Source organism: Paramisgurnus dabryanus, chromosome 12, assembly GCF_030506205.2.
Source record: "Paramisgurnus dabryanus chromosome 12, PD_genome_1.1, whole genome shotgun sequence".
Classification (NCBI taxonomy): domain Eukaryota; kingdom Metazoa; phylum Chordata; class Actinopteri; order Cypriniformes; family Cobitidae; genus Paramisgurnus; species Paramisgurnus dabryanus.
The window spans coordinates 34753042-34776933 of record NC_133348.1 but is presented as its reverse complement, the minus strand read 5'-3'; the positions used below and the strand labels follow the sequence as shown (position 1 = coordinate 34776933).

Genomic DNA, 23892 nt, shown 5'->3' with positions numbered 1-23892 from the left:
TATACCGCTTGAGTAGGAGTGTGATATTGCTCTGTATCAGCATGGCAGTGATTATGCTATAGAGGCAATCACAGCCATACTGATAAAGACTTATATCACATGACTATGAGAGTGATATAGCTGTAGTATGTCATGCATTACCATATTAGCTTAATCTTTTAAGACAATGAGTGCTTTTTTACTAAATTGATTTTTATTTTATATAAAATCAACAATCAATGTATTGTGTTTACATAGAACATGGTGATGGTACAGAGCGCTCATGGCTGGATGGTTGGTTTCTGGACTCATGACTGCAGTCTTTTTTCCTAAAGTTCACAAGTTATGCACTCTGCTCATATGCACTTCGGGGACTCAGAGCTAAAATGATTACTGACATGGCTGGAACATTTTCATACATTGACATAATGTCTTTCCTCCATCAGGGAACAGATGTTGCATACATAACCAAGATGTTTTCTTGACTGTAATAAATCATATCATCATCCGGGAGATGCTCCACTCCTGCCTCCTTGATGAGAGGCGGGACGGCAGCTGCCTTCCGCAGTTCCTGTTTCCACCAAGGTGGCATCTCAGCTTCATTTGGGGCGTTCGCAGCTAGATCTGTCGAATGAGAAACAACGGCCAGGATCTGCTCTATCTTTTGCCCTCTCCTTAGATTTGGGGGAGCTCACATAAGGTTCAGAAGCCTGCTTTGCAGTATCATTTGAGTTTGGTATTGAACTTGTGCTGTAAGCAGTGGTTAACAATCTTGGCAGTCAGGTGGATGTTAAGGTAGGTAAGATTTCTTTTCCTGCCTTTCTGTCAGTACTATATGGCAGTACTGCAGGCATACCAGGCGGACCTATTAAAATAACTAAACAAAGTGGGATTCATGACAGCTTTGGTGGCAACAAAGAGGCACCTGTGGTTAATTTCTTGCCTATATATATTGTGTTAGACTTGATGAGACTAGTTCTAGTGCACTTATGTATTGCTGTTATTGTGTTGCTCTAATCGCTTCTATTGTTACCTCATTTGCCACTTTGGACAAAAGTGTTTGTTTAATGTTGATTTTTTTTAAGATGTCGTTTCTTTAAAAGAAGCTGCCAGTGTGTTTCTGGATGTGGCAAATATATGGGATCCTTGGATGGTCATGATCGCTGTCTTACGTGCCTGGGCATTCACCACGCTGAGGCAATGTCGTGGAGGAGTCATGGTCCCATTGCGGGAAATTGACCCTCGCAGATCTGAGGAGACTATCTCAAGGATGGCGGATTGTATGCCTTCACCCTCACCTCTCTCGATGCCCTGGTCACTAAGGGCTACACTGCTATCCCCACAGGGGAGCGGTCAGTTGCGATGCAACTGTGTCCAGCAACTGCTGCCTCCTGGAGGGATAAGCAAAAATGTGTCCGCTCTGATGGGCAGTGCATACCTGGTTTGCGAAGAGGCGACCTCTGCATTACACGCTAAAGTGTTGTTGCAAGGAACTGGTCAAAAGCAGGCCACCCCACTCATCCAGTCTGCTACCCAACCTGGAGGAAAAACAAAATGTAAGCAGTCCTGAGATGGATGACCTTAAGATGGCAGGGACTTCTTTTTTGGGAGATGGTGATCGCACCACTGGTGAATCCTGTGTTGCCTTTTATTTTAGTTCTGCTGGCTTTTTAGCCAGCACCCACATTTTCAACAAAAGAGCAATTTCCCCTTCCATTGCAGAGCTGACCTGTTCTCCCTCTCCTCTGTCGCCAGCGGGCCTGCATGGGTGTCCGGGAGCTTATACCGCCATCCTCCCGACCCCGCTTCCCATTTGTGGATTTAGGTGAGTGTCACATCACTCGTGTAGCCCTAAAGCGCATTACGAAGGTCACCTCCGCTTTGCTCGACTGCCCCACTGTAGGTAGTTCTGTAGTGCCTTTAGTTCCCCTTGCTCTGTCCCTGGGAGCCTGGCAACAGCTACCCAGCCCATTGCGTTGGCTTCTATGCACTCGGCTATGCAATTCAGTTTGCCTGGCATCCCCCCAAGTTTTCCAGCATCTACTTCCCATGGAACTGGACTCCGTCGAATGTACAGCACGCCTGACACAGGAATGTGTACAGTCAGTAATGAACTTGAATTCTTTCAATTGGCAAGATGGCAGTCCCACTAAAACTATGTCAGAGGCTCCTGGTGCATATGGCAGCTACGGCAGCCATAACACAGCTTGGGCTGCTCCATATGAGACCGCTTCAGAACTGGCTTTGCGGGTCCCTCCAGGACCGAATTTGCCCATCCCTGCTCTAGGCAGTAAGAGCGCCTTTTGGCTGGATTAGCCCCTTCCACTTTTAAGATTTTGGTGCCAATTTAAAGCTAGTTTGAACCCTGGACCAGATTATGTTCCTGAGGTTCCTTCTTTGGCCAGTTATTCTGTCATACTTCAGGCCTTCTATCTTTCGCCACATGAGGTTCCAGAGCACAAAAGGCTGCATCTTTTAAGCTTAATTTGGGCTTTGAGGGTTTATGTCCACCGCTTGAGCCAGTGGTGTAAGTCATCTCAGCTTTTGGTTTACATGCCTTTGCTCTGACTGGTGAGGCATGTTGCCTTCAGTCTCCTCTGGGCATTAGAGCACATTTTACTGTAAGTGTGGCATCTTCAAAGGCATTGTCTAGGTTGCATCTCTTAATAATGTATATGCAGCGTTGAAGTCTCTATGAAAGGAAACAGCTGTTAACCTTTTCCCTGATTAGGGAATGAGGCTCTGCATCACTTCTTTCCAGAGGTGTAAAGAGTAGCTGAAAGCCATACTTGAGTAAAAGTACAAATTCCTTACTGTAAAAATTACTCCACTACAAGTTACAAGTCACCAATTTAAATATGACTTGAGTAAAAGTATTAAAGTAACCCAATTTAAAAGTACTCAAGTATTTTTACTCGTACTGAATGTTGGCTCAAAGATGCACTAGTCCTCAACACAAAGAGACATTGTAGGTCTGGGCAGTGAAAACTAAGAAAGTTTATTTATGAGGTTTTATTTCCTAATATAGAAAAGAAATCAAACACCTCAAAATTTTGACCTGGCAGAACAAACACAGATTAAACATAGTCACAGTCTTTTGACTAACATTTAATTAAGTTTTAGTCATATTTTTGTCATCTGAATTGATTTAGTTTTAGTCTAATTTTATTCAACTAAATGCCATGAGATTTTAGTCTAGAAATCTACATTAAATTTAATTTAAACCCATTTAATTTTAGTCTAGTGTCATTGTGTACTTGAATGTGCCATGCTGAAAAATATATAGCCTAACTTTGTGATATAAATATATGGTAACACTTTACAATAAGGTTCATTAGTTAACATTAGTTAGCTACATTAGTTAACATGAACTAATAATGAACTGCACTTATACAGCATTTATTCATCTTTGTTAATGTTAATTTCAACAATTACTAATACTTTATTTAAATCTTGTTTACATTAGTTAATGCACTCTGAACTAACATGAACAAACAATTAAAGCTTACATTTTTATTAACTAACATTAACAAAGATGAAGAAATAATGTAACAAATGTATTGCTCATGGTTTGTTCAAGTTGGTTAATACATTAACTACTGTTAACTAATGAACCTTATTGTAAAGTGTTACCAAATATTCTTATATAGGCCTATCCTAAAAAAGATATAATTTTAATATTTAAAAAATTCCAGTAAACTAAAATTACACTAACAGAAATATGATAATGCATATTAAAAACGTGAAGTTGTTCATTTGAAAGATTAATTGTAAACACATGTAGTACGTAACACCACTATCTTACATTAAGTGCACTACATTTCTTCCGTCATGCATCCCTCTTTACATTAAATACATTACAGCATTCTTGATTAAATGTGAGGACAGTGAAATTGTACACTTATTATCAATCTTATAATGTACTTAAGTTACTCGGGCAATCAGTACAGGACCTCGCTGGTTTATTTTGGCTTATATATAGTAAGTTATATCGAGTTACGTAATTTACCAGCTCAGATTAGCTGATAAAGTAGCATCAGAGTATATAAACATTTGTGCTTGCCTTTGATTTGCGGGATGACCCTCCTGCAATCGCGCATCACTTTTGTTTTGATTGTAGCATCACATGTTTAACAAAGGGTCCCTTGACTGAAGCAAATGTGATATTCATCCATATGTTTGCTCTTTATCTCTTCTCTCAGACCAGACGCGAACTTTTCTATACAGTTTATGACATACGCAGCATGCAGATGTCCCGCTACGGTGGCTCAACGCAAGCCATTCAGCGTTTGACATCAAAGTACCGCGAGACCAGACTTCTCCATATGCATTTGATTCGCTCTCGCAGTACTTTGATTTCATATGATTGCTCTGCGCAGCGCCAAATGAAGTTGTGTGTGTGTGCGTGTAACCTCGCGACCACAGATTCTATCCATCATCACCCTCTGACACTTTCGTCTCGTTTTTATTTGACGAATAAACAATGTAGCGAGTAACGTTAAGTGTCATTTCAAATGTAGTGGAGTAAAGAGTACAAATACCCAATCAAAAATGTAATTGAGTAGAGAGTAAAAGTTGCTTATATTTTTTATACTCAGAACAAGTACAAAGTAGCCCAAAAAATACTTAAGTACAGTAACGAAGTACATTTACTCGAGTACTTTACACCTCTGCTTCTTTCATGCCTGCATGGTCTTCTTCAGACTAAAGAATCTGGTTACATTGTTGGCAGGTGCCTTTTATAGGCCTTATGACATGCACAATTATGTCACATGATGTTTGATGGGATTTGTTGGAACGTAGGATCTGCCATGGACATAAAGCAAGTACTATGCCTATATGGTCATATGGTCAAGGACTGTACTTTACACATACCGTACACTGTACTTTACACTGTACTAAACTTAGCACGTTACACGCTTGGCTAGAGTTAAGAATGTCAGGTCACTGTCAGAACTTTATTTGTTTTTATTTCTATTAATCTTTCATGTAGAAGATCAGAACTATTATATTTGTGACAAATTTGAAATTATCTAAAGCTGTAAATTATTGGAATCTTTGCAATTACATCAACTGGCTATACGTGTGCTTACAAAGTAATAGTTTTTTTAACAACTGTCACTGGACATGTAGAGATTACGTTGTCTTTATTAAACTTTATCAATATTGGCCAGATGACTATTGCTGGAGTGTTCTAGAGGAGATTTTGATGAAAAAAATCTATGTTGTGCATTATTAGAACATTATGATTCCTTTGGCTTCATGGTCGAACGCACAGCCTTGCAAAGTATAGTTTATTTGACTCGCACGTGTACAGTCGCATGCACGACTTACACATACAATGTGCACAGTTTTTAAAAATGTGACGTGCACCCACTCTTCTGATGACACACTGTACGCGGACACTGTCGTACAGGTAAAAAAATTGACTATACTTTGGCCTTTATTGTGTGAATGAAACTGCAGCTATTGAGCAACATGGAGGCTGTCAATCAAATAAGTGGGCCTGTACATCAAATAAAGCTAAAGTACTTAAAGAAAACACAAATTTTATTTATGAAAAACAGGATGGAAAATCATCAATTACTTTATTTTGTATGATTTTTGAGTAATTTTCTAGTTATAGCTCAAGGAACATAACAAAACAATGACAAACACAGGATCCAGGACCCCCTTTAAAACTCCATTCAGGTAAAAGTTTGATCAGTAAAGGGCAAATTGGTAAACTGTTTAGTACATAGTAAATTCTGGGTCTACAACACTTCCTCTGAACAATGTTTAATGTTGCAAATAACTCCACTTAGAGGCCTCAGAGTTCCGGTGTCTTTAATTTTAAAAGACTGTCCAGGAACCAGACTGAACTCAAATCTCTGAAGAAGTTTGGCAAGCACCACTTTCGCCTCCATCTGAAACACAACAGATTGTCATTAAACAGATCTGCTAATTCTGTCATGGAGAAGATACAAATTTGACTTTGAATTCTATTACCTGTGAGAAGGCCTGCCCTAGACAGGATCGCGGTCCCAGTGCAAACGGGTAATAGCAGTAATAAGGCCTTAAAAAAAGAAGGTAAATCATGATCAACAGCAGTAAGATTGTAATGTTGACACCATCACTTCAAAAATATGTTTTACAAAAACATAGATGTCAGAGTAGCACACACAGAACCAAATCCAGAAAGCAACTTTAACATAATTTATTTAACAAAATTAAAACACAAAAACAGGGCTTACATAAGCAACTTACAGGACGGAAGTGAGTATAACAAGATGAAGATAAGTCAAAGAACATTAAAAGGGACATACCATGAAAATCTTGCATGTTTAAGGGCTATAATAATAATAATCGACAGTGCTTCTATCAACCTAGAAAATGTGAAAAAGATCAACCCAGTAACTTAGTTTTGGTAAACCATTCTCTGCAAGCATGTGAACAAATGGGTCATTGAAATTTGGCTCCCCATCTGATGTCAGAAGGGTATAATAATACTGCCCCTTAATCTGCACTATCCAACCACGACACTGCCATTTAGTGCAGAAATCAGCTCATTTTAATATATAAACACACAGAAACTGCAAATTTTTGCTCACACCTACAAAGTGGAAATTTTAACATGCTATAATAAATTATCTATATGATATTTTGAGATAGAACTTCACATAAGCACTCTGGAAACTCAAAAGATTTATTTTACATTTTTAAAAAAGTCTTGTGGAATGTCCCCTTTAAACTAGATTTTCACTTGACATTACTACACTTGAACTCTTCTTACTAAAGCCCTTTTCACACAGAAATTTCGTAAAATACACGGCATATGCATCCTGGATTTTTCCAGAATAGTTAGATTTTTTTTCATTCACACTGCCAAGTTTACCCGGCATGTGACGGTCCCAGAAAGACACGCGACCTATTGAAAGTCCCGCCCTCTCTTCTACGCAGCGTCTGAAGTTTGCATATTATTTATTATTTCTCTCTCCAGAAACAACTCACGTGCATTTTTGTTTATGATAAGACTACAAAGGAGCGCGTGAACGCACAGTTCTATTCTGGTGAATGATCTCAGCTTCAGAGTGGATATTTGACAAGCTCCCTGATTTCTGCTTTGATTCAGTTTTCAGACATTTCTCATCGTGATTGTTTATATGCATTTAAAAAAGTGATACTGGTGCATCCCTACTCAGAGTGACTCTGAGGGTCCAGGCGTGGAGCTGGCTTTGGAGAGGAGTCTGGAGGCTTCAGACATTGAGCATGTTCAGAGGAACAGGCAGAAGTCCCCTTTTAATCTTCATTGAAAAATGTCTAAAATGTCATTAAGTGCCACCTCATGAAACCCCAGACCATCTACTAGACCAGACCACCAGGAACTCCACTGCAAATGTACGCATGTCTATGTCCTTCTGTCAGAGAGTGAGGAAAAGGTGTCCATAGCTGCTGTCAGGGTTAGCACAGACAGAACCCAAATAAAGACAGCAATACAATTTTATAAAATTTAAAGTAGTCCAACAGGGCTAATATAAAAACAAAAGACCCACAAGGGAGAAAAACAAAATGAAACTTGGACAAAGAGCATTTAAGTAGATTTTATTTTACATTACTACACTTCAGCTCTACGTAGATCACAACCACAATGGCCCAACATAGAACATCAAACACAAGGCTCTCAAATAGGTGAAGGGAGCAAGGTAACAGATGCTTAATCATGAAAAAACTGGGGCAGTCACAGATCTTTCAGGGGATACTAGACCTGAACACATCTACAAGGCTGACAAGACTTTGACCATACATGTTAAAGGTGCATTTAGGAAGTTTTTGCGGCATTTTGCAGTGAGACTGTAATTCTTCCCTTTCTCTTCTCTTCCTAACTCTTGCCTGTCGATCACAAGAGAGCTATTTGTTTATCTTCAGGAAATCTGAAAATTACCAACTCACAACTGAACACCTCAGGACAACTTGGATTGCACAAAGACAGACTTGGTCAAACATCTGTTCTTCATATATGTATATTAATCCATGAATGAGTTCTGATTATACATTTGCAACCGGGCTGCTTTCACAAAGCGAGAGTAGAATCCAAACGCAGGAGGTTTTATTTAAAAATCCACACAGGCAGGCAAACAAATCCAAAACAGGGTAATCCACAATCAAATCCAAGTAACAGGCAAAGGTTATAACCATAACAGGAATACAAAAACACAGGCAAGAGGAAACAATGAAACAGAACGCTTAGGATTGCAGCTTACAACTAAAGCCTGGTGCACACTGTGAGATTTCAGCCACGATTTAGCTGTCTGGGACAAATTTTAAAATCCTAAAAGACTACTGGAATCCTAGGCTAAAATCTGCCGTCTTTGATCGCTAGTTTGACATGTTCACAGACAGCCGATTAATGACCGTTGCGAACGAAATTATCCTCCGACAAAATTCTGGCAGTGTTAGAAATTTTGAGAGACAATCCTGCTGTGTGACATCTCCCTACGACAACCGGCAGATCAAGAACCAATAGAAGCACAGAACCCAATGACGCAATTAGTGCGGCGACAACAACAACCACAGACAAATGTCAAAAAGAGGTAGACTGTACAGCAGGAGGAGAAATTTTGGAGTTTTGGAAAGATAAAGAGTGTTTGTACAACTTGTCATTGCCACTGTACCATGATAGGATAAAAATGAAGCAGCCTAGAGAGAAATCGTGCTGGAAATAAAAATGCCAGGAACTCGTCTCCTTCGTTTTTTCTTCTTTTAGTTTCATTAAAATGAACTGTAGATGTTGTTTCGGTTTTCTAGCCTTTGCTTCAGCGTGTTTGCCCAGCAATTATCGATCGATGACATAAAACTCTTTTTTCAAAAGTCTTTAAACTCGTACAATCTGACATTGATGGAAACTGAGATCATACAGTGTGACATGGACTTAACTACGATCTTGATCGCACAGTGTGGCAAGCAACAATCCTAAAGAACTATTTAAAATCGCACAGTGTATACCGCGCTTAACAAAACTTTGCAGTGTGATAAAATGACTAAAAGGCTTTATACAATACAAACAGGAAGTGAATGCTGAAACATGACATGATTACAAAATAAAAGACCAGAAACTAGAACATGACTTCAAAATAAAAGACCTAACAAAAGAACACAAGACAAAACCATGACAACATTAAAGGTTACTTAAAGGAACAGTATGTAAGAAATGTATATCAATGAATCATAAAATGGCCCTGATATGTCACTAGACATTAAGAAATCATTTTCATATAAAATACTAATATCACTGACAACAGTGGTCTGGCCAAGATATTATCATTTAAAAAGTGCAGTTGCAGCCCTCAACTGGTGTTTATGTTGTCATTTTGTGCATTGGCCACATTGGTGTTATTGCAGTACCAGTTTTAGCCACAAGTTTTGTGATTGCAATACCAGTTTTGGCCACAATCCTACATACTGTTCCTTTAAGCTTTGATCATGCTACCTTCTGCTCATTGTTTCTTATAATTAATGTTAAATTATGGGTATATTCGCTGAACGAATTAATAAATTAATTGTTATTATTCATTTTGCTAAATAAGAACCTACAAAAATATATATATAGTTAATGACGATTAATTGTATGTATTTGCCTTTGAGCTAAATCAACATTTCCATGACTGGAATGGTGATAAACAACTCAGTTCCCTCAAACGGAATGGTGGAGAAAATATTAAATTAATAATTGTAATTATTAATGAATAACTTATTACCAAAATGGTTATGTGAAAATGGGACACTGTTCCAAACCCGCTAAAATTGCTACAGTGTCATGACTGCTGGGTGATCGATGGCTGTGTGATCTGTGTGTGTGTGTGTTGTTTACCTGTGGTGCCGGTTCCTCGTGTATTCACTACTCCGCCCCCTTGTTTCGGTAATTGTTCACCGGTGGTGTCTCGTTTACCTTTCCCTTTATATTGCACGTAGTCCTGTCCTTCGTTGCGCGCTCATTGTTTTATCACAGTCCTGCTGCCCTGCCTTGTCTTGTCAGTCGTTCTCTGTTTTCTCCTCTATTACCCCAGGTTTGGTTTCGGCGTTCGGAGACGCGTCTTCACCCGGACCGCTCGCTTGTGGAGTACTGGAGTTAGTGACTTTGTTTGTCTCTCGCTACAGCTGGTTCGCTTCGTCTTTAGGCGGTATACCAGCTGTCTCCCTTTCTCTCCGGTTTGCATCATCACCCGTGAGTGGAGTTCACCTCATTACCATTGTGGATTATTAACTCTTCGACTGTTGTTTCTCGGAACCACTGGTTCGCTTCGTTTTTAGGCGGTGACCAGTGGTTTTCGAGTGGCCCTATTACTTCAGGATTTCACAGTGGATTACCCGTCTGAGAACTTGGAGTTTCCATCTTCCATCGCCGCTTGTCATCCACCTGCAGGAGGGCGTGTATCATCTTACTGTTGTGTGTGGTGATTGCGCTGGCGTTCTCGACGGAGTGCGTGGGTGGCTCTCTCTCTTCCTTCGGATCTGTACTGGACTATTGTGTGCCGTGTGTGGATCAATCAGTGACTTGCTCTCCTATCTTCTATTTTTCTATTTTTCTAAATAAATTGTTAACTTGCATCTGACTCCTGAGTTCATTTCATGACAGATGAGCGCGCCAAAAATGGAGTCAGCAAGTTTTGAAAACCTGGAGGTGCAGACCGCCCTTCACCAGCAGGGGGCGGCCATCGACCAACATTCGTCGTTATTGTCTGCTGCTGCCAGAGATTTCAGCATCCTGTCTGAGCAATTGAAAGAGCTCAGCAACCGTTTGGATAAAGTGACTCCTCACCATGAAGCCCCTACCTCATCCGGAGAAGCCGCTTCATTTGAACGGGAGCCACACACGGCAACACCCTCCACCTACGATGGCGATCCTAACACCTGCAGATCTTTTCTACAACAGTGCTCTCTCGTCTTTGCTCTCCAGCCCCGTCGATTTTCTTCATCCACTTCCAGAGTGGCCTATGTCCTGACGTTACTCACTGGCAGGGCGAGAGACTGGGGTATGGCCGCCTGGGGGGCTAAAGCTCCTTTTACATTTTCGTTCGAGGCTCTGGAGGAAGAGATGCTAAAGTTGTTTGACCGCTCACTCAAGGGAGACATGGCAGCGGCTGAGTTGGTGAGATTACGGCAACGTAATGACTCTGTTACTGATTTTGCTATACGTTTTAAGACGCTCGCTATTTGCTGCAACTGGAATGACGCGGCATTAAGAGCACAATTCCTCGAGGGTCTCACGCCAGGTATTCAAGACGAGATTGCACTGAGGGAGCCACCCACGTCACTGGAAGCTGCCATCGATCTGGCTCTGAGGGTCGAGTCTCGCCATCGGCAGAGAGATCTGCGTCGCTCATTTCGCCAGCTGATGTCAGAACCAGGGGAGATCGCTTCAGAGACGCCCTCCGAGGAGCCTATGCAGCTGGGCAAGTTCCGAATTTCTGCTGGAGAGAGAGGTCGTCGGCTGTCTAATGGCCTCTGTTTATATTGTGGCAAGCCGGGGCATCTGGCGGCCACCTGTCCGGTAAAAGCTCACGCCCGCCGATGAACCTGGGAGTCTCGGTGGGCGCATCGTCATTTAAATCTCCCGTGAGCAGCACTACACTACCTGTCATTATTAACTCTTTCTCGTCACAGGCGTTGCTGGATTCCGGTGCGGAGGCGTGTCTTTTGGATGCTGGGTTGGCCAAGTCCTGGGGTATTCCATTCATCCCTCTCTCCTCTCCTTTGTCTGCCTGGACATTGAAGGGCCAGCATATGGCTGTGATCACGCACCGCACACCCCCTGTGAGTTTGTTTGTTTCTGGCAATCATCGTGAGGAGATTGAATTTTACATCTTAGAGGATTCACAATCGCCAGTCATTTTAGGTCATGACTGGCTATCCAAACATAATCCTCACGTTGATTGGCAGAACAATGTTGTGTTATCTTGGAAGTCTTCGTGTTATGTTTCTTGTCTTGGTCCTGCTCCCTCTCTTGTCTCTTGTTCTGTCTCGCAGGTTCCGGCTATCGATCTCTCAGGGGTCCCGGCGGAGTACTCGGATCTGTATCAGGTTTTCAGTAAGTCCCGGGCTACTTCTCTGCCTCCTCATCGGTCGTATGATTGCGAGATCAAACTACTTCCCAACACTTCTCCGCCTAAGGGTCGTATATTTTCCCTAGCTAAACCAGAAAGAGAGGCTATGGATAAATACATTAATGACGCTCTTAAAGCCGGTCTCATTCGCCGCTCCTCGTCTCCAGCTGGTGCTGGATTTTTCTTTGTAAAAAAGAAAGACGGGTCTCTTCGTCCGTGCATTGACTATCGAGGGCTGAATGACATTACTGTTAAGAATAAGTACCCCTTGCCATTAATGTCATCAGCATTCGAGTTATTACAGGGAGCGCGCGTATTTACCAAGTTAGATCTGCGCAACGCTTATCACTTGGTACGTATTAGAGAGGGCGATGAGTGGAAGACAGCCTTTAATACACCTTCTGGACACTGGGAATATTCCGTTCTGCCGTTCGGTCTTTGTAACGCTCCAGCTGTCTTCCAGACCATGGTCAATGAAGTGCTGGGTGACATGATTAACAGATTTGTCTTTGTGTATCTCGATGACATTCTCATCTTTTCTCCCTCCATGCAGATACACACTCAGCACGTTCGCATGGTTTTACAACGGCTATTAGAGAATCAGCTAATCGTTAAGGCGGAGAAGTGCGAGTTCCACAAGAAGTCGGTTTCGTTTCTGGGTTTTGTCATTGCCGAGGGAGAGATTCGTCCCGATCCCGCTAAGGTTAAGACGGTTGCCGATTGGCCAGTACCCGACACTCGGAAGGAGCTTCAGCGATTTCTGGGGTTCGCCAATTTTTATCGGCGTTTCATCAGAAATTTTGGTCAGATCGCTAAGCCTCTCACCGCTCTCACTTCACCTAATGTATGTTTCCGTTGGAATAGAGAGGCTCAGGAGGCCTTTGATGTGTTAAAATCCCGGTTCATCTCTGCGCCTGTCCTCTCTATTCCCGATCCGGCTAAACAATTTATAGTGGAAGTGGATGCATCTGATGTCGGGGTAGGCGCCGTTTTATCACAGCGATCGTCTATTGATGGGAAAGTACATCCGTGTGCTTTTTTCTCTCACCGGTTAAACCCAGCAGAACGTAATTACGACATAGGGAATCGGGAGCTGTTGGCGGTTAGACTCGCTTTGGGTGAATGGCGTCACTGGTTGGAGGGAACCTCGGAGCCCTTTCTGGTCTGGACGGATCACAAGAATCTTGAATATATCCGTTCGGCCAGAAGACTAACATCTAGGCAGGCTCGTTGGGCACTCTTCTTTGATCGTTTCAACTTCACCCTCTCGTACCGGCCTGGCTCGAAAAATACCAAACCTGATGCTCTCTCCCGTCTGTTCGAAAAGTCCGATTCGGAGAGGACGGAGACCATTCTCCCGGAGGGGAGGGTGGTCGGCGCCCTCGTATGGGGAGTCGAACAGCGGGTGAGAGAGGCCGGCCGGGAGGGGGAAGTTCCGGAGGGGTGTCCAGCGGGTCGCCTATGGGTTCCTGAGCGGTTACGTTCCGATGTCATCCGGTGGGGTCACGAATCCAAATTTGTCGGCCATCCAGGTATTCGGAGAACGTTGGCTGCCGTCCGTCAGCGTTTTTGGTGGCCTTCTATGTCCACTGACGTCAGACAGTTTGTACTAGCCTGTTCGGTTTGTGCTCGTAATAAAGCATCTAATTTACCACCCGCTGGTCTGCTTAAATCTTTGCCCGTGCCCTCCCGCCCCTGGTCTCATATAGCCCTTGATTTTGTCACCGGCTTACCCGCATCTAATGGTAACACTGTTGTTCTAACTGTGGTGGATCGTTTTTCGAAGGCGGTTCATTTCATTCCCCTGCCCAAGCTACCTTCTGCAAAAGAGATGGCTCAGGTTTTGATTAATCACGTTTTTCGGTAACATGGTATTCCGACTGACGTAGTGTCAGATAGGGGTCCTCAGTTCATCTCTCGTTTTTGGCAGGAGTTTTGTAGACAAATTGGCGCCACCGCCAGCTTGTCTTCTGGTTATCACCCGCAGACCAATGGGCAATGCGAACGGGCTAATCAGGATCTCGGTAGAACGCTCCGCTGTCTGTCGTCACAATATCCGAATTCCTGGTGCGATCAGCTCCCGTGGGTTGAGTATTCTCATAATTCTCTTCCCGTTACGTCTACCAATTTGTCCCCGTTTGAACTTTCCATCGGTTATCAACCCCCCGTTTCCATCACAGGAGCCCGAGGCAGCGGTTCCGTCTGCGTTAGCTTTCGTACGAAGGTGCAGACGCACCTGGAGGAGAGCTAAGACCCTGTTACTATCTAATTCCAGACGAACCAAAGCTGCAGCTGATCGTCATCGGCGACCTCCACCCCGTTACGTTTGTGGTCAAAAGGTATGGCTTTCTACCAAGGATCTGTCTCTCCGTGAGCCTTCTCGTAAGCTGGCTCCGAGATTCATTGGGCCATACAGTATTTCTAAGGTCATTAATCCGGTGACGATAAAGCTTAAGTTACCCCTTTCTCTTGGTCGGGTTCACCCTGTTTTTCATGTATCCAAGGTTAAACCTGTGATGTTTGCTCGCTATAATCCTCCTGTCTCTGCCCCTAATCCCCCCGCCCCTCGTCTAGTGGATGGTGCCCCTGTCTATACTGTTAAGAGGTTACTAGACTCCCGCCGCAGGGGCAGAGGATTTCAGTATTTAGTGGATTGGGAAGGATACGGTCCTGATGAGAGGAGCTGGGTTCCGGGTCGGGATTTGCTGGATCCTGGGCTGATCGAGGACCTCCGTCGGCGACAGGGTGAGTCTCCCGGTCCGTCTGGTGCCGGTCGTGGAGGGGGGGCTACTGTCATGACTGCTGGGTGATCGATGGCTGTGTGATCTGTGTGTGTGTGTGTTGTTTACCTGTGGTGCCGGTTCCTCGTGTATTCACTACTCCGCCCCCTTGTTTCGGTAATTGTTCACCGGTGGTGTCTCGTTTACCTTTCCCTTTATATTGCACGTAGTCCTGTCCTTCGTTGCGCGCTCATTGTTTTATCACAGTCCTGCTGCCCTGCCTTGTCTTGTCAGTCGTTCTCTGTTTTCTCCTCTATTACCCCAGGTTTGGTTTCGGCGTTCGGAGACGCGTCTTCACCCGGACCGCTCGCTTGTGGAGTACTGGAGTTAGTGACTTTGTTTGTCTCTCGCTACAGCTGGTTCGCTTCGTCTTTAGGCGGTATACCAGCTGTCTCCCTTTCTCTCCGGTTTGCATCATCACCCGTGAGTGGAGTTCACCTCATTACCATTGTGGATTATTAACTCTTCGACTGTTGTTTCTCGGAACCACTGGTTCGCTTCGTTTTTAGGCGGTGACCAGTGGTTTTCGAGTGGCCCTATTACTTCAGGATTTCACAGTGGATTACCCGTCTGAGAACTTGGAGTTTCCATCTTCCATCGCCGCTTGTCATCCACCTGCAGGAGGGCGTGTATCATCTTGCTGTTGTGTGTGGTGATTGCGCTGGCGTTCTCGACGGAGTGCGTGGGTGGCTCTCTCTCTTCCTTCGGATCTGTACTGGACTATTGTGTGCCGTGTGTGGATCAATCAGTGACTTGCTCTCCTATCTTCTATTTTTCTATTTTTCTAAATAAATTGTTAACTTGCATCTGACTCCTGAGTTCATTTCATGACATACAGTGCCTAAATATATTCAATAAATAAGGCAAATGTAATAATAAACAATTAATAATACTGTAGCAGAAACAGTTGAGACAGATTCTCATTTAAGATCTAAATGCCAGAGGAGAAAATAGGACTGACTACTTACTTTGGGGCATTTACATCAAATCTCTCAGGATCAAACTTCAGCGGATCTTTAAAAAACTTGTCCATTCTTGATGAGATATAGGAATTGAACTGTTAAAAAAAATCAGCAGTTTAATTAAGCAATTTGTTAATATTGCTATTAAACAAATACACATTTCATATGTTTTCATAAGGTGTATATCATGGATCTCCAACCCTGTTCCTGGAGAGCACCTGTCCTGTAGATATCAGTTCTAACCCCAATAAACCACACCTGAAACTGTGTGAGACATTAAGTATTAATACAAATTTAAAGAAATACTCACAGAAGCAATACATCCTCCTGGGATTTTCAATCCATTTATAATCATGTCCTCAGGCAGCAAGCGAGACGTTGCTGGGGCAGTGGGGTACAGTCGCAGGGTTTCCTTCAACACCTATGACATTATAAAAGAAAAAAAAACATGACCATTCAAAACACTTCATTACTTACCAGGCGCTTACTAAAGTACTATAAATATGTGCTTGTCAATTGACCAACCTGAGACAAGTAAGAGAGTTTTCCCAGGTCTTCATATAAAATTTCCTCTTTCATTCCAAGGACTTCATCCACCTCTGCTTTAGCTCTTGGAATAAAATAATATTTAACTGTTAAACCATTGTGTTACCACAGCTTGATGAACATTGTCATAAATAATTCACACTGGAACATTATTACAGAAAATATACATTGTCTTTAAGTGTTTTACCGTTTGTATATCTCAGGGTGTCGCCCTAATTCCATGATTGCAAATGAGAGTTGATTGGCTGTTGTCTCTTGGCCTGCAAAACATTAAGTGTTGATTATAAAATTGCTGAAATTTATGTACACAAAACAACCAATGATAACTCACCTGCGATAAAGAAAGTGACAAAATTGTCCAGCATTAGCTCATGATCTTCTGAATTGTTAGCTTTTTCCTCCTCTACAGCAAAAACAAAGTGTTACAGAAGATGTCTATGTAAAAAAGCATTTAATGTTTCAGTCAGTGATGACTCTTATACCTGCTGTCTTGAGGATTTGAGAGAGAATGTCTTTGGGAACATCTTCACCATTTTCCACTGCTGTCTTCCTGTCTTGTATCCATTTCTCTCCGGTTCTACGTAAGAGTTCAGCTGCATCTTTAATTTGTTGTACCATCTTCCAGTTTTTAGGGTTGAGCTGAAGTTTCACAAATGTAAAAGTTTAACCCTCTAATCAGACAACATGATCTCATTACGTTCCGTGAGATAGTCACAGAATTTTTTGCACATTTTTCAATGGCATTCTCACGGATTGGTTACTCAACTGCTTTTTCCTATTTTCAAACCATTGTCACTTTGGTTTAGGGTTAGATTTGGTGTTTGCGTTAGTTTGTCACTTTAAGTATTGGTTTATACTATTTTTTCTGAGTTATTCTTTTATATTTTCTAAACTTTAAACAATTGTCGCCTGGCATTATGGTTAGAGTTGGGTTTGGGTAGGGATGTCATTTTATGTAAATCTAACCCTAAATCGAAGCAACAATGGTAAGAAAATAGGACAAAACAGTTGAGTAACCAATCCGTGAAAATGCCACGGAAAAATTAGCAAAAAATTCTGTGACTATGCCATGGAAATTAGTGAGATCAGGTTGAATCAGATTATGTAACATTGACTCCAGCGCTTCAGGATGACACAAGGATCTTTAATAATATTAAAATCTCTTACCCTAAATAAAGGATCCCTGAGATAATACACCATGCCCTTTAAACACAGCTCTATTGCATTCTGGAAGGGGGAGTCAGGGTCGTTCAACAAATTCAAATCAACACCAAAAGCCACCTGTGGATAAAGACACAAAGTACTAAACTCAATTGGTACTGCACCAACAACTCATATGATTATCAGGACATTTGTCCTTTTCTGCAATACAATATACAGTAGAGATCAAAATTAGACAACAACCCACAATTTCCAATGCAGTCACTGCTTAGTCTTATTTGAAGTTATTCTAACAGGAGTGAAAGTGCATTGTTTAAGCATATTTCATGAGTTAAATATATTCTGAAGCGCAGTATAAAAAAAATCTGCTAATCAAAATTAGAGAACACTTTCAGATACCTCCCAGTGGTTGGTATTAATCTGGCAGCTAGTGCTAATTTCCTTAGTTATCTGACAAATCCTACTTAACTGGCAGGCTAACCCTCAGACTGCAGGTTGTTCAGATGAAGGCCAAAGGGACGATCCCTTTCAGCCATAGCATAAGACGTTGGTCATTCCAAATCTGTGATTTCTAGAATATTACATCTTTACAATTGCACAAATGTATTCAAATCACTAAAAATGGCTGGTCACCTACGAAAAACAAGAGGAGAGGATAATACAGAAAATCTCTATGGGCAATTTGTTCAAAATTACAGCTGGGATTGCTCATCAGTTCATTGCTGAACATCTGAAGAATCTGTTTTGGCAGATAAAAGATTTTGGACTTAAGTCTGGGATACACTGCACGATTTTTGGTTGTCCCAGATTAAATATTTCTATCGTGAAAGAATCATCCCGACTGTGATCATGGTTCTTCATCGGTCCGATGTCGTACAGTGAGAGAGGTTCAAAAACGGCTGTTTTCCCGGTCTTGCATCCAAAGATAGCCTACTCCTGCAACAAGAGTTGGGCCTCTTATACAGCTACATGAAAGAGTGAATGCAAGTGTTTATCAGAACCTCAAGCGGTAACATGCGGTTCCTTTCCTGCATTCATCGCCCAATCAGCCAACAATTTTCTATCAGGACAATGCCCCCATCACACAGCCAAATGGGTAAAGCAGTTCCTTGAAGCAGAAAACATTAAAATAATGAAATGGCCAGCCCAGAGTCCTGATCTCATCCCGATTGAAAATCTCTGGAAAATCATTGGTGACAAAGTTATGGCTAAAATCCCACTATACCACACTGTGGAAGAGACAGAAAGAAAGTGGACCAAAATCACAACAGAGCAGTGTGAGAGTATAGTAATGTCTTGTGGGCATAAATGCATTTGGTTTTTGCCACCATTTTTCATTAGCTGAACTCAAGATGTACACAAAAGGATATTTCTCTCAAATATTATTCACAAATGTGTGTAAATCTGTGTTAGTAAACTGTAGTCAGGTCGAGACCTCGATAAGGACGACGAGCATGCAGATGAGCTTCTCTGAGACGGTTTCTGACCATTTGTGCAAAAATTCTTTGGTTATGCAAATCGATTGTTGCAGCAGTTGGGTGGCTGGTCTCAGATGATCATGGAGGTGAAGATGCTGAATGTGGAGGTCCTGGGATGGTGTGGTTACAGCCTGTGGTTGTCAGGCCAGTGGATGTACTGCCAAATTCTCGGAAACGTCTTATGGTAGAGAAATGAACATTAAATTCCAGGGGCACAGCTCTGGTGGACATTCCTGCAGTCAGCATGCCAATTCCACGCCCCCTAAAAACTTGTAAAATCTGAAGCTTTTGTTGTGGAATAAAACTGCACATTTTAGAGCGGCCTTTTATTATGGCCAGCCTAAGGCACACCTGTGCAATGATCATGCTTTCTAATCAGCATCTTGATATGCCACATATGTGATGTGGGTTATCTCGGGAAAAAGACATGCTCACTAACACAGATTTACACAGATTTGTAAACAATATTTGAGAGAAATACGCCTTTTGTGTACATATAAAAAGTCTTAGATTTTGACTTCAGCTCATGAAAAATGGGAGAGTGTTGCTTTTATAATTTTTAAGTGTTATTAAGCAGGAGAGGGGGACAGAAGTGGATTAGAGGAAATGATTGAAACCTTTGTAATGACATCGAGTGTGACACAGTTAACCATATCATGCATGACAACAGGAGTTTTCCCATCAGCGTTTTCCTCCAGTTTGTCCATGAGGCGTTCTGACATCTCATTAAACGTGCCCATCAGACCTCGCAGGTATCTGAAAAATAACATATCATCAGCTATACTGCACAAGAAGAGCTTTTCAATGTCTTACAGATGTCCTGTATTTGACTCACGAGCTGCTGAAGGCCGGATCCATGATGCGCCGCTGCTTGTACCAGACATCATGATTCACAGCTGTCACCAGACCGTTTCCCAGGAACCTGAGGTGATTTAAATGATGTGACTTATTCAGCCTAAGCAAGAGCCATACATTTTTACATTTAAACTGAAAAACATATGTAATAGGGCTGTTAATTAAATATTTACAACCAATTATAATAATAAAAGGCTTATAATAAGATAAAGAAATAAAACAGTATTTTGACTTCCTATGCCACTTATTTTTTTAAATGTCTATTTTGTGGATTATGAAAGGATTATGAAAATGTTCATTTGTGGAACAATGGGGGTTGAAGTCTTCACCTTCAAATCGATTTTTTGGGGGGGGCACACAATAGGGGGAATGCGATCTCCAAACAGCATAAAGCTTACTGGATCATAGATGCTATGACCCTATCTTATGAGGCACTTGAAATGCCTTTGCTTCTAGAGATCTGGGCCCACTATACTAGGAGTGTGGCCTTTTCTACGGCTCTGACTAGGAGTGCATCTCTCAATGATGTCTGTACTGTGGCAGGGTGATCCTCTAAGTCAGGGCTTTAAGAACGTATATCCACCGTTTAGCTCAGTGGTGTAAAGATTATCAGCTGCTAATCTGTTTTGGGGCATGCAATAGGGGAGTTTCTGTATAGCTCAGTGGTAGAGCATTGCATTTTGGTTCAAACCCATTGAACACAAACACTAATAAAAATGTATAGCTTGTAATGCACTGTATACATTATATATATCTTCAGACACAAAAAAAGGAATCTCTTTAATCCTAAAAATAGCCATATTGGTTTGATAAGTGTTAAAACCAAAGGTAAACAAAGCCTGGAAATTTATCACATTTCCCCTCTGTTTTTTTTCTCTTTATTTTAATGTTCATTTAATGTTCATGTCCTTTTTTGTATTGAATATCCCAGCCAAAGATAAAGCTTACCTTTTCCCAAACAAGTTAAATAGGCTTTTGTAGACAAAGGGATCTTTAGGATACTTAGGTGACATCAGGATTGTCTGCAATAATAGAGGGCAGACATATTGATAAGCTTTTTAAGCTTCTAACTGTGAACATGAATAAGGGTTAAATATTTACCTTTGTAGCCTCGGGGCAATAAATCACAACCACAGCATAATGAAAGCTGTTAAGTCTGTACACAGGACCGTATTTTTCTGCCCTTTAAACAGAAACAAAGCACTCAGTCAAAGCATCATTTGACCACAAAGAAAATATTTCAGTAGACCAAGTCTGAAAAATGTCTGCTGTTAATTGAAAAAACAAAAGGGGTACAACTTACACAAAACAAATACTGTTTTCAGTTTTTCTCTAACACCAATTGGCTCAGTAATTTGTTATCAGTGATGGACATTAAGCCCGTAGTTAGTTTTTTTACATGTTTCCCGAATATCCCAGCCGACATTGCAAGATGGGGCCCATGTGGGCTTTATATGTGGGCCCTATATGGGTTTGTCCATAGGTTCCACTATGAATCCACCTTGATTAGCCCACATGAATTTGATATAGAATCTGACTGGGTTGCTTGAGGTTGATGTTGCTTGAGGTCCAGTGTAAAGTTTCCACAGTCAGTGATGGTTTGGGGTGCCATGTCATTTGCTGGTGTGGGTCCACTGTGTTTTCTGAGGTCCAAGGTCAAGGCAGCCATATAACAGGATGTTTTAGAGCACTTTATGCTTCCTGCTGCTGACCAACTTTATGGACATGCAAATTTCATTTTCCAACAGGACTTGCAGGACCTTGCACACAGTGCCAAACCAGTACCTGGTTTAAGGACCATGGTATCCCTGTTCCAAATTGGCCAGCAAACTCGCCTGACCTTAACCTCATAGAAAATCTATGGATTATTGTGAAGAGGAATATGCGATATGCCAGACCCAACAATGCAGAAAAGCTGAAGGTCACTATCAGAGCAACCTGGGCTCTCATAACACCTGAGCAGTGCCACAGACTGATCGACTTCATGCCACGCCACATTACTGCAGTAATTCAGACAAAAGGAGCCCCAACTATGTATTGAGTGCTGTACATGCTCATACTCATCAGTTGGCCAAGATTTCTAAAAATTCTTTCTTTGTATTGATCTTAACCTCCTAAGACCTGGATGTCCACATACGTGGACATCACATTTTTTAGTTGCTTGCACCATAATACTTAATTCTGTGTAACTGGAACCTGTTGTACACAAACGTGGACAATTACACTGCTTCATGTTCAAAGAAAAATATTTGGTTATTATATTTATTTAGTTCTTCCTAACCCCAAAATAGCTCTAAGTAATCTTAAACAAAAGACAAATTTCTAATTTTCTGAGATACTGAATTTTGGATTTTCCTTAGTTGTCAGTTATAATCCTCAAAAAAAAAAAAAAAAAAAAAAAAAAATTGAAATATATCATGAGTGTAATGAATGATTATAATAAACAACTTTCACTGTTTTAATGGAATCAACTTTTTGATGATATTATTATTATTATATGACCACCTGTATATTCAAAAAAATACTTTCGCTTCAAAACCGCAGCCCAGGGAATACCGGTTTGTTGCCAGAATCCAATAAGAACCTGATAAAAATGTCCTTTACAAGAAAACATGTCAGAGGGCGTAGCTCTTCAGTTTCCCTTTCAATTCGCAAACCACCACAAAACTTTTAACCAGTCGAATCAAAAGAACAAACTTCTACAGCTCAAGAGCAAACCTGCTGTCAAATCCTGGCGTGAAAAATGACAACCAAAGGAACGGGACAGAAAATAACCAAACATTGTACAACATGCACAAACTGTGTTTCGAGGTTCCAGTTTAAATAGACCATATTAGTAAGCTAATTTAAAATAAAGCAAAAGTAAAAAGCATTAATCTTACCAGTTCAGCAAAACATCGTGCATGATGTTTTTCGATGAAGTTACTTTGACAAAAGTTGGCGTATGTCCCAGTAAAAAGCTATAAATAACGCAATGGTCAGGTTTATCTTAATTTTGATAACACAAAACAAAGTATTTACTATATATTTTATATAATGCACATTGCAATTGTGAATATTCATAACGCTTAAACTTACTTATCCCTTGGAGGTCCAGGTATATGATCATATTTCTGATGAACATGTCTAACATACAGACAATATGCAACAAATGCGATTAAAGCAACACAAAGCACGTAAAACATAAGAGATGTGAGCCATCCTGTGATCTCATGAAGAAGCGTCATGATCTCGTTAAAAGTCCAGTGCGCTTACGTCTCCTCTGTCTCCTACAGAACACTTTATTACACTTTACTTTATCAGTTTCTCAGTATGAGTTCTTGTCTGTACTTGCGACCTTGTGCTGCAGCTCCGAAGTTCACGTACCCGGATGTCTAGCAGAAAGGCCGCGTAATATTCGAAATATTACTGTTTATGTGTCACAAAATGCAGTTTAAGAGCTGTTTAGACGAGAATGTGTAAAGTTAAGGTCAGTTAGTAAAGGTAGTGCCTATTTGAAATTATGCTCAGACAATTTCCCATGCATTCGTTCACGCGATCAGCGGGTGGTGAGCTCCAGGTGTGAGACAGACCTGTAGCCTAATCTGAAATATGCTGGCTCTAATCTGATGGTCAGACATGAGATAGGCTCAGTGGTGTAGTCTAGATTTTTGTAGTGAGTATACTGTGATTTTTCCCTCTCACCCTTATGCTTACTCGTCCTAGCGTGACACCTCAAAACCACCACACTCACAGATGCATACAGTATAGATATTTATGTAACTAAGAGCATTCTGAAAGTGTACTCATAACACATAAACTGAACGTGTTATCAACATGTCAGTTTATTATAAGAAAAAAAGACGTTAACAGCCAATGAGTTTACAGCTGGGGAAACTGGACTGATTTTTAGACTGGTTTAGTGTTAATCAACATCTAACTCGGGGACAAAAGTTATTTAACTGTTAATTAAAATTAAATAAATCTTCAATCTGTGGTTAACACATGCATTAAAGGAGAAAAAATATTAAATTCTTTCAATAGCTATTATCTGACAACTATTGATAACATT

At 41.3% G+C, this 23892-nt stretch overlaps 1 protein-coding gene across 1 annotated transcript; it reads right to left on the bottom strand.

The window, feature by feature from the left end:
• Positions 1–5516: 5516 nt before the first annotated feature.
• LOC141279807 (cholesterol 24-hydroxylase-like) lies at positions 5517–23217 on the bottom strand. The gene is made up of 15 exons (XM_065268919.2): positions 22920–23217; positions 22724–22801; positions 20943–21024; positions 20790–20863; positions 19822–19908; positions 19604–19742; positions 17515–17628; positions 16830–16986; positions 16679–16750; positions 16535–16607; positions 16327–16411; positions 16112–16222; positions 15808–15896; positions 5968–6034; positions 5517–5885 (listed from the first exon to the last, which is right to left on the bottom strand). The coding sequence occupies exons 1-15, from the start codon at positions 23066–23068 to the stop codon at positions 5733–5735; spliced, it is 1530 nt and encodes a 509-aa protein (XP_065124991.1). The 5' UTR covers positions 23069–23217; the 3' UTR covers positions 5517–5732.
• Positions 23218–23892: the final 675 nt, after the last annotated feature.

Excerpts from the sequence above, each read along its gene's own strand:
- LOC141279807 (XM_065268919.2), bottom strand. The coding sequence starts at position 23,068 with ATGACGCTTCTTCATGAGATCACAGGATGGCTCACATCTCTTATGTTT. Across the intron at positions 16,608-16,678 it reads TGTCACTTTCTTTATCGCAG|GCCAAGAGACAACAGCCAAT; the intron begins GTGAGTTATCAT and ends AATGTTTTGCAG. Across the intron at positions 16,223-16,326 it reads AACTCTCTTACTTGTCTCAG|GTGTTGAAGGAAACCCTGCG; the intron begins GTTGGTCAATTG and ends ATAATGTCATAG.